The following is a 12,463-nucleotide window of genomic DNA, read 5'->3' as shown; positions in this document are numbered from 1 at the left end:
CTCCTACATTCGACTTCAGGGCGCTCAGATACCCGCAATCTGGTTTGGCCGAAAGATAGAAAAAACCCCGACTACCAGATCGCTTCGAGGTGGTGAAGAAATATAAACTCCAAAAGTTATCAAAACTGGGTTCTAACTCTAGATATCGCATCATTACCACAAAAAGGACTATATGGGTAATGGAATTCGGGGAAAGCTGCATGGGACACAACCCCAACTTATTTAAGATCGCGGCCACCGGGGGAGCCAGAGGGAATCTCAACCCGGCATCGAGGTGTTTGATAGAAAAAGCAGTGAACCCCTCGGGAGGACGATGCATACGGTCGAAGGTGGCAGGGATCAGGATGTCAAAATCGGAGGGGATGTGGATAAGGAATTATTGTTGTTGGTTTCGATTCAAATGCAGCAATATGAATCACGTGCTCTAAAATATGATTGATTGTAATTCTTCTTCCCATATGAATCACATAAAAAGAAAAGAATTCAAGATAAGGAATTTTTTTTTTTCATGTGGTTGGGATTCTAAGGTAAGAATTTATAGAGGCATCGATCATTGTTTCAGAACTGAATGTCCTCTAAACATTTTACAATATAATTTTTATTTATTTTTTATTTTTTTATTACAAAGACTACCTAATCTTAATTTTACTATAAATTTTAATATTTTTTTATAAAAATCATTTCTTCAAAAGTAGAAGTATTTACAAACACTCTCATAATAAACTATGGTAGGAAATTCCAGTTGAGTTGGTGCAATACAACTTACAGTGCTTTCCCTTTATGTTTTGAGCATACATAAATAGATATATATATATATATATAGTATGTCTGAATCCAAGAAATCAACTTCGTACTGACCTGAATTCATACGCATGAAGTGATTATCGTTCATGCTGATGGGTATATGTATAATCCCCCCGCAAAAAGACCGAAAAGCCCTTCATTAAGGGTAGCATGGTCATTTCCGCGACCGGATCCGCGTACTTCACAACGGGCGGGTCGCGGAGGACCCGACCCGGGTCGTAGGAGCTGACAGAAGACCCGGACAATGACGGCCATTCGATTAAAATGGGATCAACCAGATGAGGCCACGTGGCCCAGTGCTTTCCGTACAACTGTGTACTATAAATAGACCCCGATACGCCATAAATGAGGTAACTGCTATACATTTATTGAGATCGAACTTTGAGATAGCATACATTTCTCTCGATCAACCTAACTTGAGCGTCGGAGGGTCATTGTCGGGGACATACCCGACGAGCTCACGGTTCTTGTTTTATTCTCAGGGGATCCAAAACCTGTTCCGGAAGAGTTAATCGTACAGCTGTGAGATCGTCGCAGGAGATAGAATAATTCGACCCGGATCACATGCCATGTTAGAATTGCGTTGCTAGTCATTGTATCCACATCAAATTTAATTTGTTAAGAAGGTAGTTTCAGACAAAGGTGTCAAACAGATTAATTAGTAGCTAGGCAGCCTGCCTTTCCTTTCCAGGAAAAATAAACATAATGGTAAGAAGGGAGTTACTAGATCGAGTGATTATACCAATGAAGCCAGCCGTCTAACCTTAATTGTAACAATGCATTACAATTAGCTGCATCATATATCAATGGTCGAAACAACTCTGCAAAGAGTCTAATTAATTTGATTAAACGACAAAAAATGGTTATGATTGTAACTATTCGCTAATTATCCACAAACGGCAGTGGTAAGGTTAACCTACGAATCATCTGATCACAGACAGTGTATTAGTGTAATACTTTAAGTGTTGAACAAACGGCATGTTTTAATAATCTCCAAGGCTAATTATAGGAAGGTGAACATGCTGTGTTCCTATACGTACCTATGTATATTTTGCCAGACTTGTAAAATTTTTAGCAACTTATAACAAAATACTGATCGAATTGAATCAATGGGAAATAAATGTCAAAAGCACGCCAACAGTTTATATGCTGAAAATCAAAGTATGAAAAGCTTCAACTTCTAAGCAAGAAGAAACTGATATTACAGAGAAATTTACAACCGAAAGGAAATAAACAACAACATGGAATACTGCAAAATGCAATGCTTATTGTGACATGGAGATCCCTTCTGAATCCACGGTATTGTAAAATTATTCGGATCTTCGCTTGAGGACAGCAAGAATCACTGTAGATTTGTCTTTGTCAGGGTTCAGGAACACCGGTAAAGCTGCAAGTTTCTCCATGTATAGGGTGAACAATTCATCGATGATATCACTTCCAAAGTGATCTGTCAGCAGTCCTTCAAGGACAGCCCTGTAGAATGCTGCACGGGCGTTGACACTGGGCAAGGTGTACTTTCCGGGGTTGTTTAGTATCTCCAATCTTTCAAGAGTGAAACTGTGGCTTCTCTCTAATATGGCCTTCAACTGTTCTGGGGTGGTAAAGTAGAAAGGGAGGTTGAATGAGTCTACTTTTGCTTCACTGAACTTTCCCTGCAAGGACATTGACAGCATTTGAAAATTATACATTATAATTTGTTGATTCTTGTCATGATTTCTGTTTACATAGATTCGAGCGAATGAGTGGAATTAAGATATATAAGCCAGGATCGATCTAATATTGGTAGAGTTTATAAATGATCAATGCGGCTGATATTGAATCTCGTCCAATACATTCAAAAGTTTTGAACAAGCGAGATCTTGGTTAAATATTTTATCACAAAAATATAGATGATTGATAGTATCAAAATAATTCTACATATGGACTTGGAGTCCAATGACATTTTATCCAACCTAGATAGGTAACAACATAGTATTCTTTGCATCAGAAATAGATTTTTTATTTAGCAAAATGCTTTCTGAGAATGACCTCCTTATGAATTGGCGGTTTTAATTTTTTTATCATAATAATTAATCATTACAAAAAGTCATATTTCTTTAGTACTTTTGACACATGAAAATGTACTTGGAGCTGTTACCGTCTTGGCCATGTCGACGAGGCAAGATCCCAAAAGGTTGAGATCAGAAGGGATGGTGTATTCTGTCTCAGGATTCCAAAAGGCAGGAACTGCAGGAACTAGAATGGCCATTAGCCCTCCACTCACCATCTCCACTGCTCTAGCTTCCATGAATGCCTCAATATCCTTAGCATACTGATTCAAGTAGGCATCACAGACTTCCTTTCTATCTCTTGTGTATAGAATTGCCCTGTTGTTCCAAGCCGGAGAATCTCTTTCCGCCACCTCCTTTGGCACCTGCGTAAGCCACTGGAGTGCCCAAGAAGAGTAAGCAAAGTGGAGGGACGATTCCGGCAGGAGGCGGCTGTGGAAGTCACCTGGCAGTCGAATTGCAGTGTAGCGCCTACGGGGTGGAAGTGAAGTAAAAAGGGTGTTGAAATCGTTGGTGATAACGTCGTTGAACAACACGAAAACTTCTGGAATTTGGGAAGTGATGAGTCCTGAGGAAGCATGTTTTCTGTAGATAGCTCGAGTGATAATTTGCATGGCCGGAAAAGAGTTGTGGCCAGTTGAGCAGCCAAAATCAGCAACCCAAAAGCCATTCGGGCTGGTCGATGACCGGTGTTTGATGTCTAGTTTTCTGGCAATTTCTTCTTCTATGATTGGCTTTGCAATATCCACCGCTCCTCTCTGGAAAAGAACACACAAATTGTAATAGATTAGAGATATTCATAAAAGGTTCATTGCATATAGCATAGTTCAGTCTATTTTCTGATATCTGCACAGAGCTTTTAGACAAGAGTTAAGAAAGTACTGAAGTTTCTACAAATTTAATTATTTCTACTAAAGCTATTTCAAGAATCTATAATAATAGAACATTAATTCAAAATAAACACGATCAAATAGAGATTGAGATTATGTATAAACACAGACGTAAATACATAGATTATCAATTTTACACCTGGTAGGAGGAGTTTTGGACATAGCTACGAGGTCCATCTCCAGCATTCATAGCATAGAGATCTAGCGTTCGTCTTGGCAGAACCCCGTTCCCCATGATATCCACCTTGGTCTTCTTGCTACTCATCTTTTCCATTACGTGCGCTGTGCCCGCTAATTGTTGTATGACGACTCTGCTATATATATATAATATATATATTATTGTTATTATGATGGACTGTTGTTTACATCAAAATATTTTGGGATAAATAATCAATTAAAAGTTTAAATAAATTAACTAATAATTAAGTTTATAACAAATTTGCCCTATACACGTTCGAAATAATTAATCTGCAATAAGCCCATATTAAATTTGGATCTTATCGACTCTGATGAATTGATCCAACATAAATAATAAACTTTTTTTATTTTGAATTAGTTAATTGGATCGAAGTATATTCAATTTCAACCACTTATATTCAATTTCAACTCCTTAAGGGGCAGATCCATATCAAAGCTCATGGTATTCAATCCAATAAAAGTGAGCACAAGCTACCCTATTCATTAGTATAAAATAGGGTCTCCACCAACACATAGTAAATCTGCAACTTAAGTCAAAAACTGTTTGTCACGACGAAATTTTGCAACCACTAAGATTCTATGTCTTCATTGGCACTCGTCAAATATTTAAAATCTTGATCTTATATTTTAAAGTAGCCCATGATTTTTCCTCACGAAATCCGAAGGAGATTGCATTTTTTTATTAAAAAATAAGCTTCAAGAAGGATCCCAATTTGTGATGCATTCTTAAAAAATTGCAACTATTTTTATTTAAATTTATAAAATTTTATTTGTGTATAATTTTTTTAATGTTATAATTATTTTTTGCAAACTTGAAATTGTGTGAATAACATAACTAGTGAGATTAGTTGAACTTTTATGCATGTACTTGTTTAAGTAGCACTTGTTTCACGTGTTCTAACAATCGATGTGACTCTCTCAGACTACATCTACTGTCCTAAATTTTTGAAGTTATATTTCTATATTTACGCAATTATTAAAAAAAATCTTAAAAGAAGAAAAAAAAAAAGAAAAAAATTCATTTTACAATGTCAAAGTCTCTACTAAGTTATATGTATCAAAGGCACAAAGTCAATAATTTTTTTAATTTCCGGAATTTTACGATTACAGTCTTCCAAAACTCCAACTGCTCAAAATTATTCAAAATATTTCACTAAGAATAATGTCAAGATTTTTAGTTTTTTTATTTTTTCCTTTTGGAGAAATTATTGGTCGTATACGACCAATGACTGCATTCAGACAAACAAAAAGACTGACATGCTTTATCCTTAATCATATGTTACGGCATGGATATGCAACTCAAATGGTATGGGAACCCGCAACGTCTTCATTGTATCCCAAATGAACTACACCCCCACATTTAATGTTTTGTATAAATATATATAATTTTTTTATAATTTAAAAAATTAAATTTATTTGTTCCAATTCAATAAATAGATTCGTTAGACGAAATTCACGAAATTTATTTGATATCAACAAGAAATTGAATGAAAATTCATTGACTTATTATTGCTTTTTTACTATAGGTCAAAAAAATATTTTCAAATCAAACTACCTTTATAGATAAACTAATATATGTGAGGAAGTACACTTTCACTTATATAAAGATAATCTGGTAGCAAAAATTATTTGATAGTTTGTAAGTCAACTGTGGTAAATATGAATTTTCGCCAATATTCTTATTTATTTCAATAAATTTTGTGACTTTTACTATCAGATAGACCTACTTATTAAATTAAACAAACATTATGAGTACTGAATATAATTTTTTATATCATACAAAATTTACGTGTAATTATACCAACTCTAAAAAAAGGACAGTATAATTGTCCCCATCATAAATATAAAAATAAGAATCTCGTGTTGTAATATATGACTGATTGTAATTCGTGGTCACATATGAATCACTTAAAAAGATAAGAATTCGTGGTCACATGATCCTTCTTCACTGGACATAATTGGCTATGACATATCTTGATAGTATCTATACTATTTGAAAATTTGAAAATTTTCGTCCTACAACACTGTATGAATTCATATTCATCTTTTATTTTTGATAAATATTAAATTTAGCTTTTATCTATTAATTTTACGTAAATTTGATCATTTAATCTAATTTATGATTCTTTTATCCTTTGATGATAAAAAATAATAGTCCATCCTAATATTCTAATATATATAAATATTTTTTTTCAATAAACCTAAATTCTTATATCATTTTAGGGGGCATTAGCTACAAGATGCAAAATAAATAGATATATATATATATATGTGGACTGAAATTGCTCTTAAAAAGCTGTGTAGGGGGAAAATTATTCGAAATTGGGTCAAAAGGCTAAAATTAAGCAATTTTGAAAATTACGAGCTAAAACTAAAATGTGTAAATTTAAAGAACTAAAATAAATAACAGACAAACTTAAAGAACTAAATAAATAATTTTCCATACTATTATTAAAGAAAAAGAAAAAAAGTTTGTCGTATTAATTTTTGAATTCTAGAATTTATCATTTAATTCATTTCTTTCTTTTAAAAGAAAATTATTATTAATTATTTTAATAATTACGGTGTGATGTCCTTAGGATTTTATATATAATTGAGAGATTAATTGGTAACTATTAAGAAAATTTACATTTTATTTTAATAAATTATAGATCGAAATTTGATATATTAAAATTTGAACGAAATAAATTGAAACTCATTATAATATTTGATAGCAAATTATATTAATTAGAAAATTAAATACGGCGTAATGATAATTATTAAAAAGATTAAATAAAATAAAATAAAATAATAAATAAAAAAAGGAGGGGCACCCACCGCGTCCCTACATAATAGTATATATGGTTGGCTTAAATTGATTAACAATTAAAATATAAACACACACTCTCACACTAATTCTCACGACACGTTAACGCGAGAGGAAAAAAAGTATAAAAAATTCTGTATTTAATTTATATAATTATATTATTTGATTAATTCATTTATTAAAAATAGTTTATATAGTACGATTACTGTTTAATTGAAATATTTTATGAGTTTGGTTATTTAAATTAGTGTCGGATTAAATATCACAATTGATATAAAAATGTTATAGTTAGTTACATTACTAGATTTGTTAGATTTCATCATTATTATAGTTAATTTACATAATTTCATCGGACTTATTAACCAAATACGTAATTATATGTATTGATGTTTAATTAAATTATTTAGTAACAATAAATCGATAGAAAATTCACAAAAATATTCGAAAACTATATTTAAGAAATATTAGAAAAATTGTATTTGAGAAATATTATGGTTATTAGAAAGAAAATGAAATTATCGTGATAATTCAATTTAAGGATGTTATTAAAAACGACAGTTATAATATATAAGGGATTTGATTAAATGAATTCCAATGAGGTAGTTGATAAATTAAATATATCCTTGAAAAGTTTAGAAAGTGTAGTTATTTAAAAAAAATGAAACAGAAATTTGAACTTTAATATAAATGAAATATTAAAAGATTGGTGAAACACGTGCGAATATTATATAATATTTTATTTAGAAATTATGATATTCTATATATATTGATTATATGTATAATTCCTATTATAGGATGTGAAGACAAGATAGAAGGTTGAGCAGCTCTTTGTGTTAATAGAGTTGTTTTGGAGATTTGATATAAATATAAGTATAGCTAATTGAATTTATATATATATATATATATTTATATATATGAATATTATATATATTGATTGCTTATATATCTGATCTTAATCTTAGATTTATATTTATATAGTATTGTATATTGGTTGTTTATATATTTAATTGTGGGCTATTTGTTGGGAATATCTATAAAATTGTTACTATGTGTTATATGTGATTGTAATGTCTGGACATAAGATGAATTATTAGGTGACCGTATAATTGATTGTTGATGAAATCGAATGAAAAAGTTATTAATGAGAAAATGTCAAAAGCACGCCAAGAGTTTATATGCTGAAAATCAAAGTATGAAAAAGCTTCAACTTCTAAGCAAGAAGAAATTGATATTACAGAGAAATCCCAGTTTAATTTACAACCGAAAGGAAGTAAACAACAACATGGAATACTGCAAAATGCAATGCTTATTGCAACATGGAGATCCCTTCTGAGTCCACGGTATTGTAAAATTAGTCGGATCTTCGCTTGAGGACAGCAAGAATCACTATAGATTTGTCTTTGTCAGGGTTCAGGAACACCGGTGAAGCTGCAAGTTTCTCCATGTATAGGGTGAACAATTCATCGATGATATCACTTCCAAAGTGATCTGTCAGCAGTCCTTCAAGGACAGCCCTGAAGAATGCTGCACGGGCGTTGACACTGGGCAAGGTGTACTTTCCGGGGTTGTTTAGTATCTCCAATCTTTCAAGAGCGAAACTGTGGCTGCTCTCTAATATGGCCTTCAACTGTTCTGGGGTGGTAAAGTAGAAAGGGAGGTTGAATGAGTCTACTTTTGCTTCACTGAACTTTCCCTGCAAGAACATTGACAGGATATATTGGGAAAATATATATATATATATATATACACTTGTCGGGTCCGTAGTTATGCTTTCTGTTTACAATTTTACATGGATTCGGGTGAGCTAAAAGAATTCAAATATGAGCCAAGATCTAGATGTCATTGGTTGTTTATAAATGATCAACGTGGCTGATATAGATCATTGATAATATAGCAAAATGATTTTGTGTGGGCTCTAATGCAGCATTTTATTCATTTTTCAATCTTTATGGGACATAAAATTGGAAGAGGGTTGAATAAAGGCAGTCCAATAACATCATATCCACCCTAGGCAGCAAAACGTACGTATTAATCCCTGAATCAAGAAATCTTTTATTTAATAAGCTGTTTTCACCGCAAAATTAAAATTAATTACTGACTCCGAAAATACAATTTTAATTCTCTAACTTAAGGGGTGGCATTTTTTTTTCCTGCACGAATTGATTTAAAATCGCAAATTAATTGGATCGTGTACAAGTCATATACAAATTTTCGACCAACTTGACAAAAAAAATAACTAAAATTGCTAAAATTTTAAAATTACAAAATTAAATTGCTTAGATCAATTTATACTATATAAAAAATGTCACCCCTAAATTACGGGACTAACTAGGCAATTTTTTCACTATTCCTTTTACTATAAAGACCACGATTTAAAAATCATGAAATTGTTGTTGGGAATAGTTACCTTCTTGGCCATGTCCATGAGGCAAGATCCCAAAAGGTTGAGATCAGAAGGGATGGTGTATTCTGTCTCAGGATTCCAAAAGGCAGGAACGGCAGGAACTAGAAGGGCCATTAGCCCTCCACTCACCATCTCCACTGCTCTAGCTTCCATGAATGCCTCTAGATCCTTAGCATACTGATTCAAGTAGGCAGCACAAACTTCCACTCTGTCTCTTGTGTATAGAATTTCCCCTTTGTTCCAAGCCGGAGAACCACTTTCCGCCACCGCCTTTGGCACCTCAGTAAGCCACTGGAGTGCCCAAGACGAGTAAGCAAAGTGCAGGGACGACTCCGGCAGGAGTCGGCCGTGGAAGTCCCCAGGAACTCCGATTGCATTGTAATTCCTATAGGGTGGAAGGGTACTAAAAAGGGTGTTGAAATCATTGGTGATAACATCATTAAAGACCACGAAAAGTTCCGGGACTTTGGGAGTGATGAGTCCTGAGGAAGCATGTTTTTGGTAGATAGCTTGAGTGACGATTTGCATGGCAGGAAAAGAGTTGTGGCCAGTTGAGCAGCCAAAGTCTGCAACCCAAAAGCAATTTGGGGTGGTTGAAGATAAGTTCTTGATGTCTAGTTTTCTCGCAATTTCATCTTCTATGATTGGCTTTGCAATATCCACTACTCCTCTCTGAAAGAAACCACTACTATGCCAATCATAACAGGTGACCAAACTCCCATAAAAAGTTCACTATATTTCTTCAACTTTCTGACACAGCCATGTATGTGGTTGATCAGCTCGTGTAATATATACATGTTAGAAAAAATTTTAGTTTGGATCAAATCCGATCGAATCAAACTAATCACAAAACAATTGTGATACACTTACTATATGATTGGTCACTTTCCTTTAATTGAACGCCAATCACACAGCAAATATATTGCACTTGCCATGTGATTGATTCAAATTTGGCCAAACCAGATCCAAACTAGAATTTCCCTGCATGTTGTTCCACAGACAGAATCCTTACACAAACATATATAAGTATGTGTATCATTAAAAGCAAGAAAACAGAAGTTTGTACCTGGTAGGAGGAGTTTTGGACATAGCTATGAGGTCCATCTCCAGGATTCATGGGATAGAAAGGTAGATAGGTGGGTCTTGGCAAAGCCTCGTTCGCAACGTTATCCGCCTTGCCGTCCTTGCAAGTCATCTTTTCCGGCCCTTCAAATTGCTTGTATTTATGAACACTTTGCTAACTTTTGATTGATGAAGTATAATTAGGATAAGTATTTATACTGGCATATGCATGTAATTATTTTGAGCAACAAACGTTCTTCACATGTTTAAATACAACTTTCTCGAACTAGCTGAGTGTATCTTATATAACTAGACTCTACTTACCGCCTATATGTGGGATCCTTGTTTTACTACCCTCCCTAATATATAGGGTAGTAAATGTAATTAGGCGGAGTTCCAGTTTACAATGTTGAAGTCTCTACTAAAATAGTTAATGTTTTTATTGTTGAGAAGTTTATGACTTTCTTTCCAAACACAATTTTCGTTACATTGTTCGATCATTTTTTTTAATAATTACTTTTGTTTTATTAAGTTCCATCAAAATCATATTTTAATAAAAGTTATATTTTTTAATCTCACCATAATTGTTTTTCATCAAGCTAATAAACCATTATATTGATTATTATTTTTTTTAAATTTCTTCAATTAATCTCAAGAATAAGATTAGTTTCGTAAATATTAATTTACATCTGTACTTGTATGATGAATTATCAAATTATAAACTCAAACGTGATAATCACTTTTTTAAAAATAATGTAATCAATTAGTTATCATTTTCTTTGTTTCAAGAAATTATTGGTCACTAGGGCGATTTTCCAGCAGACGCCTGTTTCATCATAATGTTGTCAGAAATTGTGTTCTGTCTTAACCTTTTTTGGACGGATACTGTTCCCTCAGAAACTCACCCAAAATTCGTCGAAAATGAAAAAAAAAAAAAAAAAAAAAACACTGTTATTTCGTCGAAAAAAAAAAAAAAAAAAAAAAAAACACTGTTATATGCCTATTGTTATCCTGACGTTTGATTATGCTTAGCAAATAGATCATTCCCGTCAGTCAATATTCATCGAATTTGTTGATAAAAAATTGAATGAAAATTCATACTTATCCCCAATTAACTTATTATATATCAAATAAATCTTTTTTTATTAATAAGAGTGGTATGATAAGAAAAAATGTTATATATGCCTAATCTGGAATAATTATTTTTGTTAATATTAACATATTCACTATATTTTAACTAACAAATGAATCTACACGTTAGTGAAAAGCGAGGGAGAGCAAACTCAGGGGCAAGAAAGCAAGGAAAGTGGTTTTCCTTACAGGAGTTAACGTGGAATAAATGAGAGGAAAGGCGTAGGTGGTATACCTGCAGCGTACTCTACCTACTAAATATATATAAGACGAACAGAACAGCGACTTTACTATGAATAGCATACTCTACAAATACATCGTCACAGTACTAATTGCTACGACTGTACAAAATTATTGACACATACAACTGATAGCTGCATGTGACATGTGGTCCTATACGTGTATCATCTCTTACCTACCGTGGTGCAGATAGTATAAACCGATTGCTCCCCAAGGTTAACACATCTATTACTTTCTTACACGCGCACTCGTGGAAGAAAGCTTGAAACAACGAACAAAATTAACACTCAGAAGTGAAAGAAGAGGAAAGAGTTAGAAGAGAAAAGGCTCTCGATTGTTTTTTTTCAAAATGAAATGAACTCAAGACCTATTTATAGAGCCATGACTAAGTAGAAATTAATTGATCCAATCCTTAATTGACTAAGTAGATAAGATCAATTGGACTTATCCAATCCTTAATCCAATGGATATAATAGAATCAAAGAGGATTTGTTGGTTAATAGCTAAAAATAGGACAAGGGACTTGGTCTTCTTATTAGTCATTCCTAACAATCCCCCACAAATGACTAATATAGAAGAAGAATATGATTTCTGAGTGAAGGAATAGATATACTTAAGCATTAATATCTTTCGATTGAATTAATGCGTAGTGAAGTGAGGCAATCAATTTGGCTAACGAGAGTGATATAACTCTTGAACTTTCGATAGCTCAAATTGAGACCCCCCCACAATCACGTATGAATTCCTTAATGTTCGTTGTTCCGCGATAAAGTTCCGAGCGCTATTAAAGGCCGTGCGCTTGTACCTTGGATTCTAATGAGTGCTCTAAAAAGAACTTTCATTTTTTCTTTCATAGAAGGCAGCCCACCTCTCTAGATAG

At 33.1% G+C, this 12,463-nt stretch overlaps 2 protein-coding genes across 2 annotated transcripts; both read right to left on the bottom strand.

Moving 5' to 3' along the window:
- LOC105160293 (probable S-adenosylmethionine-dependent methyltransferase At5g38780) lies at nucleotides 1,906-4,035 on the bottom strand. Its single transcript, XM_011077613.2, has 3 exons — nucleotides 3,882-4,035; nucleotides 2,942-3,610; nucleotides 1,906-2,456 (listed from the first exon to the last, which is right to left on the bottom strand). The coding sequence occupies exons 1-3, from the start codon at nucleotides 4,014-4,016 to the stop codon at nucleotides 2,115-2,117; spliced, it is 1,146 nt and encodes a 381-aa protein (XP_011075915.1). The 5' UTR covers nucleotides 4,017-4,035; the 3' UTR covers nucleotides 1,906-2,114.
- LOC105160283 (probable S-adenosylmethionine-dependent methyltransferase At5g37990) lies at nucleotides 7,938-10,375 on the bottom strand. Its single transcript, XM_011077602.2, has 3 exons — nucleotides 10,217-10,375; nucleotides 9,154-9,822; nucleotides 7,938-8,439 (listed from the first exon to the last, which is right to left on the bottom strand). Exons 1-3 carry the CDS (start codon nucleotides 10,343-10,345, stop codon nucleotides 8,098-8,100), a joined length of 1,140 nt encoding a protein of 379 aa, XP_011075904.2. The 5' UTR covers nucleotides 10,346-10,375; the 3' UTR covers nucleotides 7,938-8,097.

This window comes from Sesamum indicum, linkage group LG1, assembly GCF_000512975.1.
Source record: "Sesamum indicum cultivar Zhongzhi No. 13 linkage group LG1, S_indicum_v1.0, whole genome shotgun sequence".
Lineage (NCBI taxonomy): Eukaryota > Viridiplantae > Streptophyta > Magnoliopsida > Lamiales > Pedaliaceae > Sesamum > Sesamum indicum.
Note: the sequence above shows the minus strand (reverse complement) of the source record. Positions and strands in the feature narration are given on the sequence as shown.